The sequence below is a fragment of the Watersipora subatra genome, chromosome 3 (genome assembly GCF_963576615.1).
Source record: "Watersipora subatra chromosome 3, tzWatSuba1.1, whole genome shotgun sequence".
Classification (NCBI taxonomy): domain Eukaryota; kingdom Metazoa; phylum Bryozoa; class Gymnolaemata; order Cheilostomatida; family Watersiporidae; genus Watersipora; species Watersipora subatra.
Window position 1 is genome coordinate 46531781 of NC_088710.1, and position 14239 is coordinate 46546019.

The window sequence follows — 14239 nt, forward strand, 5'->3', positions numbered from 1 at the left end:
CCAGGTTTATTCTGAATTTAAATATTCTGTGACCATCTGCGCATGGGATTTGGAACAGGAGCAATTGTGACTGGTTGCTCTTTCTAACACTACCATTGGTCCTTCTGTGATTCGAACCACTGACTTACTGATTATATGCTAGTGTACTAACCAGTGAACCACTGCTGCTCTGTGGTTCATAAAGTGTTACCAGTTTTATTATTTACTTTATGATGGCATTTTAAAGAATTATCTTACCATGCCATAATTCTATTGATTAAGAAACATTGTTTGCAAGCTATAACAGTGAAGTTATTGATTCTATAGAATAAACAAAAGGTGACATAAAGAAGAAGCAACGCTATTCAACAATTGATCAGGAGGATGAGACCGGAGCGTCGGCTCATCTTAGTACACGTCAGCGTTTGACAGGGTTTGGAAGCATCATGGCAGCTGTGAAAGTATTTTCGCTGTTCAGCCTCGTAGTTTCTTTAGCAGTCTCTCAAAGAGCGGAGTTTTCTCACTACCGACATGACTATCACATTATACCTCATGCTGTCGACCTCGATACAATTACGCTTGACAAGGTGGGCCCAAACTTTCTTAAATCAGCAACATTTTTAGCAGGCCATTTCTCAAGTCTTGTTTGACAATTTCAGCTTTTTCCACAGAACTCTGCAACCGATTTCAGTACCATTAAATATCTATATGATATTTGTTATGCTGATCTTTTAATGCTGCATGTTGTTTGTATGCTGTCTGTATGGTGTCTATAGGTTAAATGTATGATGTCTGTACGATGTTTACATGCTGTGTCTATGTTGTCTGTATACTGTCTATATGCTATCTGTGTGCTGTCTGTATGCTGTCTGTGTGCTGTCTGTGTGCTGTCTGGATACTGCTTGTGTGCTGTCTGCATATTGTCTTTGTGCTGTCTGTGTTCTGTCTATATGTTGTCTGTGTTCTGTCTATATGTTGTCTGTGTTCTGTCTATATATTTTCTGCGTGCTGTCTGTGGGCTTTCCGTGTGCTGTCTGTATGCTGTTTCTGTACTGACTGTGTGCTTAGCGGATGACAAAAACAATAAGCAAGATAAATATCACAGTTTAAATTCAAGCGCAAAATTCAAAAATGTAGATTAAATTAGTGCTATAGTATCGGTACTCGTGAGTGTCAATTTGGGTGATTCATAACCTACTGAAGGTTATTCATGAGCCAGCACTGTCTGTTACAGGTGATATCCCATCATAACATCACTGTTGTGCTGTTCATGCATTACCTTAGCTATGGACCAAAACAAACGGAATTTGCCAACTTTGCTGAGAGCACTCTTACGCAGCCAACAGTTCTAGCAGCAACTGTGGGGGTCATAGGTACGTCTCGCTTCTCAGAGATGAATGGCCAAACTACTGTAGTATTATGTTGATAGTTTGTGTATATATATCAGCCTGCTAAAAACTGTGATTGATATTTGAGAGAAGCTAAAATCTTAGCCCAATAACAGCTTCTGTTTCTATCGTTTTTCTTTATGTATGGGCAATATATTGATAGATAGATAGACAGATAAATATGAACCTTATTATCACCAGTTATTTAAAGCAAATTAGACAACAAAAACAAAAAATAGTGACGTAAATTTATGCTTGTTGGAATAAAAAGCTATTTTTAAGTAACGCTGTGCTATAATCTAGATTGGCAAGGCATTACTTATAAGCATTTATAAATATTTTGAGAATTTATAGGCATTTTTGATTGTAATATACCGTAGATTACATAAAGTTGGAAAATCTTTGTTCGAAGTAGATTGTCAAAAGTGACTTATTAGCAATAGTTGTAATGCCAGATAACATAATTGACAGTAATTGACACAGATACTGTATTAAAGAACACTATCAGATATTGTGTTCAAGTTTTGGTTCTTGAAACTCAAAGAATACTGGCGAATCGACAGAATAAAATCTTGCGCTCAGTCTCTCCTCATTGCTAATTAATACCTAAACATCGTGATTAAAAACTTTGTTGAAGTTGCTTTCTCAGAGCGACCCCAGCACCTTATAGCTTGAACAAGTATACAAATTTAGCGCTATGTAAAGCAACTCCCACCCTCTAATAAAAGGTTTCCGACCTATTGACTGCTATAATATGAAGAATTATTCTTCGATATTAAATTCTATTGTTTTTACTTTCATCAACCATTTTACAGAAAATGGAGATGGCAACAACTGGGAGCTAGCTGTGAGGTATAAGATAACCATGGATGATGTGCCAATAGTAAAACTCTTTGTGAGGGGAGAGGAAGTAGCCACGATGAAGGAGCCCATAGTGTGTGATAATTTGAGAGCTTTTGTTACTGAGCAAACAGGTATAGCTGCTATCTGAATAGTACAATGTCACACCTACTTTGCCTAATTGTTAAAGCGGTGATATTACATAATGACAAGATCGCCCAAATAAGTTACTGGTATGTTATTCTATTGTTTGTCATGCTACAATTACTTGTAGCTGTATTGTAGGCTAATTTTATACTCATAATACTATAGACACTGATTGTTAAATACTTCTTGCAAACTTAAGAAAAAATTACTCTAATGATTATTAATGCAAGTTTTAGATATATTTAAAAAAATGGAAAAATAACCCAAAACTTGTATGAGTTCAACTCAATTTAAAAGATTTCATGTCAAGCCGATTTTAACTTGTTGGCAGCAACAGGGATATTAGAAAAGTTTTAAAAATGACCAACATGAAAATATACTAGTATGTAGGCCATTGCCTGTTAAATTAAATAATCAAGAAAAAACGTGCATGAACATGTTTGACAGTAAAAAGTCTTGAATTTTATGTTTTTAATACTGAGACAAAAACATAATGACACGTGCATTTCATAACTACCATAAAACCTCTAATTAAACGTCATTGGCGCTCTACATAGAAGTGGAATTTAATTAGAGGCTTTACGGTAGGTTTATTAATAAAAAATTCTTCTGTAGACTGTAAGAATCATCTTCCAAATTATCCCCTTTTCATAGGACTTCCCTTGACCCTCTCATATTTATACTATCTTTGTATTTAGAGCATTCGCAAGACTACAACAGGTATAAGGTTCGTTATGCTCCTAACTCCTTGACTCTGACTGACACAACTATACCAGGTTTACCTGTTTGTTCTGACTAACAACTCGTGATAAATTATCCAGAACTTGTTGAAGACAGTCTAGGCATGAAAACTTTTATGTAATTTAAAAGCAAAAGCTACTGATATCTGTAGAATAGAGACATAGGCACTAATATCCCTATACTATAGCAAATCTGCCCTGATTAGTAACTGGAATTATCAGTATGTGTGCCTCTTCGCTCAGATCATATGAAACAAACTTCATAAGGTTTTATCAATTATATTTGTTATAAAAGTGATCTACAGAAGGTGGGTAAGAATTTTCACACCAAAGTTTGAGACCTTTACACCAGCAAAGCATTTGTAAAATAGAAATAGTAAAAATGGACACAGGTAGTGAATACTTGGTAAAACAACTTCATGATTACTGAAACCTTTCTTTAGTTTTTTTGTATTACCAGAGATATGACAGAGAATAGTAAACTAAGTGACAGCCAGATGTTTTCTCCAAGTTATCTTTATCCAGGAGAATATTCACTTAAAAAAAGTTGTGTAGACAAAATGCTAATTAATTAACCTACATTTACGTCTGGTATAACTGCTATTTCAGTTCATTCGGATACAAACACCCTTTTGGTTTTATTCCAACACAAATAACATGACATCATTACTATAGCATTATAGTGAAAGAGTACTGGCACTATGTTATAGTGCCAGTTTGACTTGGCTCTATGGATATATCCCATTTAAATATTAATACAACTTGGCTATAAATATGGATATAACAAGGCTAAATTCATATTGAAGACAAAACTGCTTGACTTTTTTTTATTTAACAGCGCATTTGCACAAGTCTATATATTAAATAAAACAGTCTCCATACCTGAAGTATAAGTATAATAATCAGATCTTAAACTCTGACTGCCTCTAATACTGAACCTGTCTTGCTCTAAAATTAGGGCTTTCTTACATGTGATAAAGCTGACAGATAAGGTCGATTCGACTGATTTGGTCGATACGGATGATTCAGCAGATATTAGGGATTTAAAATCCAAAATATGAGTCATAGCATTTACTAAACATTATTAACCAATAGAAAGCCCAATTAAAACACTAAAGATCACTAACTAAAATCCTGGATAGTAGTTATAAAAATTTGCCAAACAAAAACAAGTGTAAAATACATAAATATATAAAATATATAGCCGGGCACTGCAGTACTATTCCATAATGTCAAAATTATTATTTTTGTCAGTAGTGTATTTAAACTTAACGCATGAAAGGAAGTCTTTGGCTTGTCGCTGTAGGAGTGTGGGTGGGAAGACTAGGCACAGTAGAATATCTGGAAGACCTCGCTAAGAAGTTTATGATAGCTGAAACCAGACAAGAGCGAGAGAAGCTTCTGGACATGGCGAGGGACTACCGGGACAAGAACCCTACCCGCGAAGAACTACTCAAATCAGCCACGTACTACATCCGTGTAATGGTAAGGCCATATTTGAAAAAGGTATTATAGATTACATACGAGCAAACAGTACGCATTTCACGTGAAAGCTGTGCTATGAAATGATTAACAGTTAAATGACCTATTAAAACCTATTATTGACCTGGACTTTTTTTAATTTATAATATAAAAATTTTCAGTAAAATCTTATAACATATTAAATTTTAAAAGTTGTACCATAATTTTTACCATGACAGTCCTTGAATGTGCAAAACATTTAAGAATTTTTATTGGCTTTTATGCAAGCCTATTTTCATGATCACAATTCGTGACACAATTTCTCTCTCTCCCTCCCTCTCTCTCCCCCTCTCCTCCTCTTTCCCTCTTTCTCTCTCCCTCTCTTTTTCTCTTTCCAGGTTCCTGCATCCTTTCACCAATATTATTATTTGTAGGAGCAGTACTTGAAACGAGGCCATGCATTTCTTGGGTTGGAGGAAGCAATGCTAAAACAAATGTTTGCAAGACACAAACTGTACAAGCCCGAGCAGCGACCAATTAGAATTCAGCAAAACATTCTTAAAACCTTCATTAATAGTCCATATCACCTGCCCCATGACGAGCTCTAACCTCCCTGTCGCGGCACAGATGCCTCCTATCAGAGGGTGTCATTCGCAGATTTGTGTTTTTGTAGTGTCACAGTTTGGGTAAACATACATGTTGAATCCGAGAACATTTATTTGTCAGTTTTATCAACTGCAACAACATAAGTTTTTTGTATTTTGAGGCATACAGTTGATATGTAGATGCTTTTGACCTTTAATTTCAGTGGATATGTATTGCTACTCACAGCATTGCAGTTTGTTTTGTCACATTTTGCTAGTTTTATCCAAATATACAAGAATAAAACAGTGTGTGTTTTAAATTACTAGCTCCATCTCTTTACAGGGAACACAATAAAGACATACGTTGTGGTTTAACAATATCACATTCTAAACAATACACTGATCATATGTACATTGTGGTCTGATTATTGACAATACTTAGAACCTAAACCTACCGAAGATCTAACGTAAATTTTTTATTTTGTATGTTTGGACCTACTTTGTTTGTAAAGCAGGATACCCATAAATACACACCAACAACAACACACTGATGATTTCACTTGCAATAAGCTGCATCTGAAACAGCTGCCGCTCCCAAATAAGCCACAAGAAGTATCATCATTAGATAAGTAAGATTAGCAGCATTAAACATTTAATTGCTAGCGGCTGACTATGTCAAGGTCGACTACCACGCATATGAATGTGCAACTAAATACTGTCTAGCGAGTAACCTTACAAGAAACTGGCTGTCCGACGACCCACACCACTACTATTATTTTTAAGTTACTAGTATTAGCTCCAAAACTAGTACTGATATTTCCAAAGTTTTAAATATATTTTAATATTCATAAACATTTCATAAATATTTTAAATCTCATTTAGCACCTCGTCTATTTGTATGCAAGCGAAGCAGATAGCGTATAAGTGTTTACCGGACAAAAGCATAATGTAGTGTACTTTCAAATAATTATTGTAGTTACTTTTTCAAATTTGTTGTAAGTAGATTATGACTTAGCATACAGTATATGCTTTCCTGCACCTAATCACAAGATAGCACCAATGATAGTAAGACTACTAAATAAAATTGATGAGTAAAATATATTCATAATGATATATTGATCATCAACGTAAAACTTACAAATGTATGTGACATAAAAGCTCTTTTATATACAACAGTACACAGTAAAACTTAATGTTTCAGAAAACTGAAGCAGCGTCATAAGAATGTGCAGAAATAAAACTAAGGCACACGAGGCAGCGATGAGTGAGACGGCCATCATCGGCTGTCGCCAGAAGGCTCTGTGACCTTCAACTCATCAAGTTTCTTTGAGACCTCCTCGGCAGCCTCACTCGTCAAATCTTTTTCCGAACTGTCACCTTTGCCTAGAATAGGGTTTCACTTTTATTTTAAATGCTTCACTATCAACTTCATCCAGATTTACAGAGTTAACAAATCTACCTATCATAGGGTCGCAGCAAATCTACCTATCATAGGATCGCAGCAAATCTACCTATCATAGGATCGCAGAAGAGCTGCGTGAATGAATTAACATGAGCTGATAGAGAACTGACTTGACATCATACATTATAAGAATAGTACAGGGCGGCTCACCTGCCATCATACAGTAAGAAATTTACATACAAAACAATTTCATTCTGAGCCAAATGTTGGATCAAATATACCTATATTAGACTGAATCAAATCAACTCATTCCAGAGCCTGAGCATAGAATTCCTTGACAAGTGCTACAGATAATTTTACACACAAGAACAAAATAAATGCATTACACTAAACTATGCACAAATTTACATACAAAAACAAAATTATATGTAAAACGCTAAATGCAAAGAATGATATTGAAGGTTAAAAAAGAGGTTTTTATTTTTGTGGGTTAGCAATCACTAGAAGATCGACTATGTCTCCTTAGCTTACTACTAGCAGAGGCTGTGCATTTTTTTAAGAGCATCGTTGTTCAAACAATGGCTCTGTGATCTTGGTTGGACATGTCTGAGTTCAGTAGCAAGGGAACCTCAATGACTGGAGACATGCCCAGTTGTAGAAGGCACTTGAGGTTGGGTGTCATTCCTGTCACCAGTAATGGCCTTTTTCGGTAATTCAATTCCAACCTGTTTTTTACAGGTCAAGGTTCTAGACCATGATTGCTCTATTTTATTGTTACCTCATCTTGGAGTTAGGTGAACAGAAGTGTAGGTGTGCTGTGTAGGTTTGAAGGCAGAGGTGATGATAAAAATAAGTGATGTCACTTACTATAACTTGGATTAATTGAAGCATGAACTAATTTAGCTTATATGTATATTATTTATTATCGTGTTTTTAAAGAATCACTATGGTGCTTCGAGAAGCTTTATATGTCATATGTTAAAATTTACTTCAGATCTCACATCAACGTTTTGTCGCATGTAGGAAAACTCATATGTTACGGATGTCACAAGAAGAGGTTTGGCTGTACAGTCAAACCTTAACAATACAATGTCACGATGAAAGACAGTCTACCGTAAAACCTCTATTTCAACGCCACCCCTAATAGAATGGCATATAGGAGAAGGGTTGAAAAATACAACACCACCCATTGATTGAACAACACCTTTATTTGATTGCCACTTTGACATTCTTTGATCGTTACGAACCCATAATAGAAAATGATCGGTGAAAATATGTCCACAAATGGTACTAATAATGACCCATTTACATCAATAACAATTAATTTTTCTGTTGTTTCTGTTGTACAGTGGTCCTCGGTTCTCGAAAATAATCCGTTCCAGAAGGTTGTTCGAAAACTGAGTTGTTCGAGATCCGAAACAACTATTCCCATGAGAATCAATGTATGTAAATCAATCCATTCCAAGCCGAAAAAACCACTTCGGTAAAGTATTTTTTAAACATTTTACACCATAAACTGTAATGTATACTACATTCTATAAATAAAACCGACTTGATAGATCGTGTTTATTTTTAATAAAAGATTTTTCATCTATAATGATGAAAACAGAAAGTAAACATTTTGTATGCTTTGCTCTTAAAACATCGAAAACATTCTAGGTTAAGATACAATACCAAAAATTGCAGAAATTGTTAACGAAACGGCAAAGAATCCAACAGATCAGTTACATCAAAATCGTGTGAAAAAGAAAATATAAACAACAATGGCATGTTCACTTCACATATTTGAAGGAAAATCCTCCTCCAAAAAAATTGGTCGAGAACCAAAGTGTTCGAGAACAGAGGTTCCACTGTAATTGCCATGGTTTTAGTGACAGTGTACCTGAGAAAATCGATCGTTACAATTATCGGAACTACACTCCGTTTCAAAGTCACTAAGGTCTAAATCCTACCCATTGTTTTTAGATTCATCCACATCACGGTTTACAATTTTAACTGAAGATTTGAAGACTTTGAAGTGTTTTGATGAACAATGAGAATACTATTCAGGAACACTATATGATGTAATAGCAGCCAGTATTAGGGCGCATTTCAGCTTCACAACTTAAAAGAGGTCTCTAAAATGAAAAGCGTGTACGTTTTCTAACCCCAAATCTTTACGATTTTTTATTTACATGTCAAACTTTGAAAGTGACACCATCGAAATCCTTCACAGCACCATAATAATAATTTATAGACATTGTTAGGGCGCACCGAAGTTCATTTTCTAACTCCAAAGCTTCACGGTTTTTCTTCAGAACTTTTAAAGTGACACCATCAAAATAATTAATGTATCCTCAGTTAAATGTAATTCAACTCAGTCAATTAATGTATAACTCAGTTTGATAATTTGACGTATATAAAAAACATTCTACTAAGCCCGAAGGAGAGTGCAAAATATAGGTGACATTAGTATCGCTTCACCCGTAAAAGGGTTGACTTTATCTTCCTGAGATTTTGATGAGCTAGTCAAACGATACAGCGTCATCCTCTACTTAAATGTCACCTTTAATAAAAGGCCACTATTGGGAAAGGGTTGAAAAATAGAGCGCTATGGGGCTCAAATAAAGGTTTTACAGTATGTCCTTTAAAGCTGAAATAACTAGGAGTTAAGGCTCACCCTTTTCAACAGGTTCATCGACAACATGCTGCTGCAGTTCCTCAAACTTTGACTTGAATGCTTTGGCATCTAGAGAACAAAATAAATTACTATCTAAAATGCTAGTATTTACAGCTTTTGCGGCATATATAAACAAAGGGATACTACATTCATATTTTAATACAAGTGTATGAGACACATTTATTAGAGCCAATGAGACATTTATACAGAAGAGAAGGATGGAAAGTTGTAGAAAATCGAATGAGTGGCTGTACAAAAAAAACAGCTCATTAACAGCATTGCTTAAGACTTCAATGCACGCATTTCTGATAGAAAACTTAGTAGCGGTGTTGTATTTTTAACAGCTCTACACTTATAAGCCTAACGTTAGTATTATAATGGTTAATATAAGGTATCAGCTCCAGAAACATGGTTCAAGTTGCCCTATTTGTTTGTGACGTTCTGCTGAAATAAAAATTAGAAAACTCATACAATTCTAGAATCTTTGTATGAAAATTGCTGCACTCACTCTCAGCATCTCTGAAACGAATTGCCAAATGTTCTGCTTTTGGCTCTTCATCAGCAAAGTCAGCGAATGTTACCCAAACGAATGACCTATCAGAGGAGGCGTGAGGCTTTAGCTTCATGGCCCTTGTTACTACAAGAATGCAAAGTTTGCGAGGTACATATTGAGCAGAAGGAAAGGTACTTTTTAATTTGCAAAGTTATAATACAGTCAAACCTCGACATACAACGCAAGAGAGAAGACATTTGTTTCATCATAAAAGTAATTTCACTCATACAATACCCAAAATATTAAAATTTTGTAGTTAATAAGCGTGATAGAAAGTAGTAATAAAAAATAATAATAAAGAAATATATATTAAGTTAATTTAAACCATATCTAGTGTGGGTTAGAGTAATTTGCGCTGTGTATTTTATCATTCTCACTAACGCCAAACTTATGTACTGCCAAGCGACAATTTCTGTTCACGTGTCTTTAAGCTAAAGCAAGAATAAAAATCTATTTTTATTGATTATTACTTTACTAATTTACTTTATTACAAATTAAATTGTTACATTAAATTTTTACATAGTTTTACATAACGCATTTGCTTTAATGCTTCATGTAATTGCTTAAAATATTTATCACTAGTTTTGAGTGATGAAACAAATTAAACAAAAATACAATTAATTCTTATAAGAATATTTGCCTCTACATCTGATGGTTTCGAGATATGAAGCAAAGAGGATTAACTGTTTGACTATACTCAAATTCCAACTGTTCGGTTTCTGCAGACCATCTTTCAGCCAATGACAATAAAAGTTTAGAAAGCCAAGCTGTGGGCTACGACAAAGATTCGAAGAGGCCATCTTGTCACTAGAAGGCAGAAAGGTTTGTTATCTGCTCACACCTCATGATAATTTAAACTCAATTCTAGGCCTGACCAAACAGAAAATTCACATGGCAACTACCTACACTGCACAACAATAATTATTTTTATTACAATAATAGTAATAAAATAATAACAAACAACTTTTGATACTTACAAAAATGATTGCAACAAATCTTCAGCACTTTTTCTCTTCGCATTAGCAATCGAATTCGTGAAGACGTTTTGTGTTTCAGCATTCGCATATCCCCTACACCTCTTTCTTTCCACTCGGCTGGCTCGGCCACCGAGTCAAATCTGAACAGCCGAGCTCGCCTATAAAAAATATAGCCTGAGTATTAACAGCTGAGCTGACAAAGATCGACTTTCTAAGCTCCTAGCAAAATAAATATTATAGTACGAAGGTATAATAAATACAAAACCGAGCAAGATAAACACGAGTAAAGGCACTCACATTTTAAACACTTCTTCTTCATCATCTTCCAACAGTTTTACATCAACAGGCTGAAGTTGAATAACAGGCTTAAATTGAATGTCAACTTCTTCTTCAGGATTGTCTTCTTTCTGAAATGTTAGCTAAGCAGTGAACACAAGGACTAAGAGTCGTTTCAATAACATTGTATAAAAATATAAAGGAGATAAAACTTTAAACATGAATAAATCTGTATGAATCATTATGAAGTCTTCTTCATTGTTGGTTGTCTAACTTTTGCATCAACAAAGAATATTGTACAATTATATAATGAAGCACATTATGTAATCTGGGCATGCAATGCCCAACATGAAGCACTTAGCACAGTAGCAGAACAGACCCAGTAAAGATAATTAAAGCCCTTTCACAGCAGAGGCCTTCCAAAAACTGTCTTACTCATTATTTGATCGAAAAAAGTTGCTTGTATACAATGATCGTTAAATTTTTAAACAAAACCACGCTAAAGGACATAAATTTATATCTATAAAATACATAAATACAGATTTGAACTAAAATATATTATTTTATACATTAACATTGATCAGGGACTAGAATGTGATTTAAACTCTCGAATCAACCAGCACTTATGCAAAGCATAGATTCCTAAATATAAAACTATTATAAACAAAAACCCCCAATCTAATAGAACCAATCATCTGTCTATCATTTAGACAGCCTTGATTACTAGTTGCCAAGGTATTTACCACAAGCGCTTTCGTAGACTTGCATTAATAGATACACTTACGAAAACAATCAATAGCTCTTGTTGAAATATGCAAAAAAGGCTTAGGCAAGCATAGAAAAAAGCTTTTAACATTTTTTATTGAGTAATTTAGTTATTTGTGTATGCAGTTATCGCTCCTTTGAACATAATATTCATTGGTGCAGCATTGACTCATTGTGTTATTAAATAGCAAAGTAATATTTGTATCCTCAAAGCTTTTCAATACTCTGATTCATACTACTCATTAAGGGTATACAAATTATTAGAGTTAGAGAGTGATTTAATAGGCCTATGTTCACAAATGTTCCAAAAAGACAAATGTTCTGTCCTCATCTTCAATCCAAAGCATACATCACCCAAGCAAATTACACACTATCGCATACCACACTAGAAGATGTGCAGGAGATCAGATACCTTGGTGTTATCTTACGATCCGAATTGAAATTTACAATTCACATTGACGATAATATATCAAGGACAAAACGCCAACTAAGTATGATCAAACATACTTTGTACAATGCTCCGGAGCAGGCTAAACTACTGGCATACACAAATCTGTGTAGACAGCATCTAGAGAATAGCCAGCAGACTGGGACCCATGCCAACAATTTCAAGTGCACAACATAGAAATGGTGCAAAAACAGCTGTATAAATCATTTCTAATGTAAAAGGAAAAGAAAGCATAACCAACGCTTTTGAAGCGCTAAATCTAGAAACTCTAGCATCAAGGCACTACAACATTAGACACAACCTTCTGCATAGACTTCTAGCAAAGGATTAAAATCATTCACCTCTTATTAGCTCATACGATAAATTTATGAACAGTAAAACTAAAGGCATTCCAAACAACAGAGCTACAACTAGAGATGACCCGCCTACAGTAAATGCAAAGACTTCAACCAGGGTTGGCTCGATTTAGACCAGTGGTTTAAACCGAGCGGTTTTAACCAGCCAAAAAATTGGTTTTTGTGGTTTTTTTTATTATTTTTTGTGAAAAACATAATATTTTAAGCTCCTAGTGGTTCATGTGCGATAGAAATGCAATTATATGTAATTATCAGCTGTGGAAGTTTATTTAGGATACAGTAGTAAATTGATGGCAGAGCTCAAGTTGAAACTACATGAAATCCTAGCACAAAAATGAATTAGTGAATTTCATTTTCAATTACTTTTATCAAGTGATATAATGATCTCTTTAATGATGAAATATAAAAACTATGTGAAATATACTAATCCAATCATTGTCTCTGATAATTAATGATTACTTTCTCAAGTCTGGCCAGTGATAAAGGATTACGTAGAATTGGAAATTAAAACAATACAATCTTTTTGGGCAAAAGCTTTAAGTTTGCAAGCTAATATTTCATTTATTCGGCACAAGCCAAAGTAGTTGGATTGTTTGAATTCAGTTTATCAAGTTTTTTGTGTTTTGAAAAGTTAAAGTTGTGTCTCAAGTTTCCGATACGCCTCGCAAACAGGATCCCATTTGGCAGTTTTTCACTCGAACTGCAAAAGGCAAAGGTTTTAAGGCAAACTGTAATAGGTGTGCTGTCGTAACGCGAGGTCACGCAGATAGGCTTAAAGCTCACGTAGCAAAATGTCAAGCTGAAAAAACCAATTTAGACAGTGATGCTAGTATTCGGGTGATAGAAGTTGAGTCATTTGCCACTGCTCCAAACACTAGCAATGCATATACATTATGCTCTGCTCTACAATACCACACGACTAATCACTTGGATTAAAATTCCTACTTATACATAGAGCTGTATGTAAAATATTCACTTTATGTCATAAGATTTCTGCTCTGCATTTCATCAATCATGTTTGATTAAAGACTCGTTCCAAAATTTCCATATTTTCTCTCTTTTTTCCCATAACAACTCCCACAGTATCATTTTTAACAGATGATGTCACATATGTATGTTCAATACTCAATCATGCAGCTATAGTGATGTTAATTAGACCTAGAATTGCAAATCCTTGGTAAAATTATAAAAACCATAAAAACCGGTTTAAACCATAAAAACCGTGGTTTTTTTCCAACCCTGACTTCGACCTTTTATAACAGCTTTCTACCAAAAACTGTACGCAAAAAAAATAAAGCTTCACATAGCAAACTAGTTGCCAATATAGTAACAACATTGCAACAATGGCTGGCTGGGAATTGAAAACACTGAGACGAGCCCCTTGTCACAAAGCGCTAGTACGTACTGAAGAAGAGTAATATGTTGAGCTTATTTGTAGCTTTAAGAAGAGAAGCAATGCAGATTATACAGTGCACGCTTTAAGCAACTCATTCACAGATACGAGTTTGCTTTCAAAAAGCATCCTCAAATGAGTATGGCTAAACTTACAGTTTCGCTAGACATTACTATAACTCAACAGATACTCTTCGAAAACAGGCGCTTTATAAAACGGACATTGACGATCAGTAAATTTAATGGCAATACAAGGTTTTCGATCGTGTTTA

At 34.7% G+C, this 14239-nt stretch overlaps 2 protein-coding genes across 2 annotated transcripts; one reads left to right on the forward strand and one right to left on the reverse strand.

Annotated features, from left to right (window-relative positions):
• Positions 1 to 416: 416 nt before the first annotated feature.
• LOC137391667 (endoplasmic reticulum resident protein 29-like) lies at positions 417 to 5487 on the forward strand. The gene is made up of 5 exons (XM_068078183.1): positions 417 to 566; positions 1214 to 1352; positions 2183 to 2341; positions 4401 to 4579; positions 4990 to 5487. Exons 1-5 carry the CDS (start codon positions 426 to 428, stop codon positions 5161 to 5163), a joined length of 792 nt encoding a protein of 263 aa, XP_067934284.1. The 5' UTR covers positions 417 to 425; the 3' UTR covers positions 5164 to 5487.
• A 733-nt stretch (positions 5488 to 6220) lies between these two features.
• Positions 6221 to 14201, reverse strand: LOC137391168 (ran-specific GTPase-activating protein-like). Its single transcript, XM_068077545.1, has 6 exons — positions 14124 to 14201; positions 11028 to 11137; positions 10731 to 10888; positions 9709 to 9837; positions 9201 to 9269; positions 6221 to 6522 (listed from the first exon to the last, which is right to left on the reverse strand). Exons 1-6 carry the CDS (start codon positions 14136 to 14138, stop codon positions 6416 to 6418), a joined length of 588 nt encoding a protein of 195 aa, XP_067933646.1. The 5' UTR covers positions 14139 to 14201; the 3' UTR covers positions 6221 to 6415.
• Positions 14202 to 14239: the final 38 nt, after the last annotated feature.

What these genes read in the sequence shown, in the direction of transcription:
- LOC137391667 (XM_068078183.1), top strand. Translation starts at nt 426, where the DNA reads ATGGCAGCTGTGAAAGTATTTTCGCTGTTCAGCCTCGTAGTTTCTTTA. An exon ending in ATACAATTACGCTTGACAAG is followed by an intron (nt 567 to 1,213) that starts GTGGGCCCAAAC and finishes TGTCTGTTACAG; the next exon opens with GTGATATCCCATCATAACAT. An exon ending in AGCAACTGTGGGGGTCATAG is followed by an intron (nt 1,353 to 2,182) that starts GTACGTCTCGCT and finishes ACCATTTTACAG; the next exon opens with AAAATGGAGATGGCAACAAC.
- LOC137391168 (XM_068077545.1), bottom strand. An exon ending in TCGTTTCAGAGATGCTGAGA is followed by an intron (nt 9,270 to 9,708) that starts GTGAGTGCAGCA and finishes TTTGTTCTCTAG; the next exon opens with ATGCCAAAGCATTCAAGTCA. An exon ending in CGATGAACCTGTTGAAAAGG is followed by an intron (nt 6,523 to 9,200) that starts GTGAGCCTTAAC and finishes ACCCTATTCTAG; the next exon opens with GCAAAGGTGACAGTTCGGAA.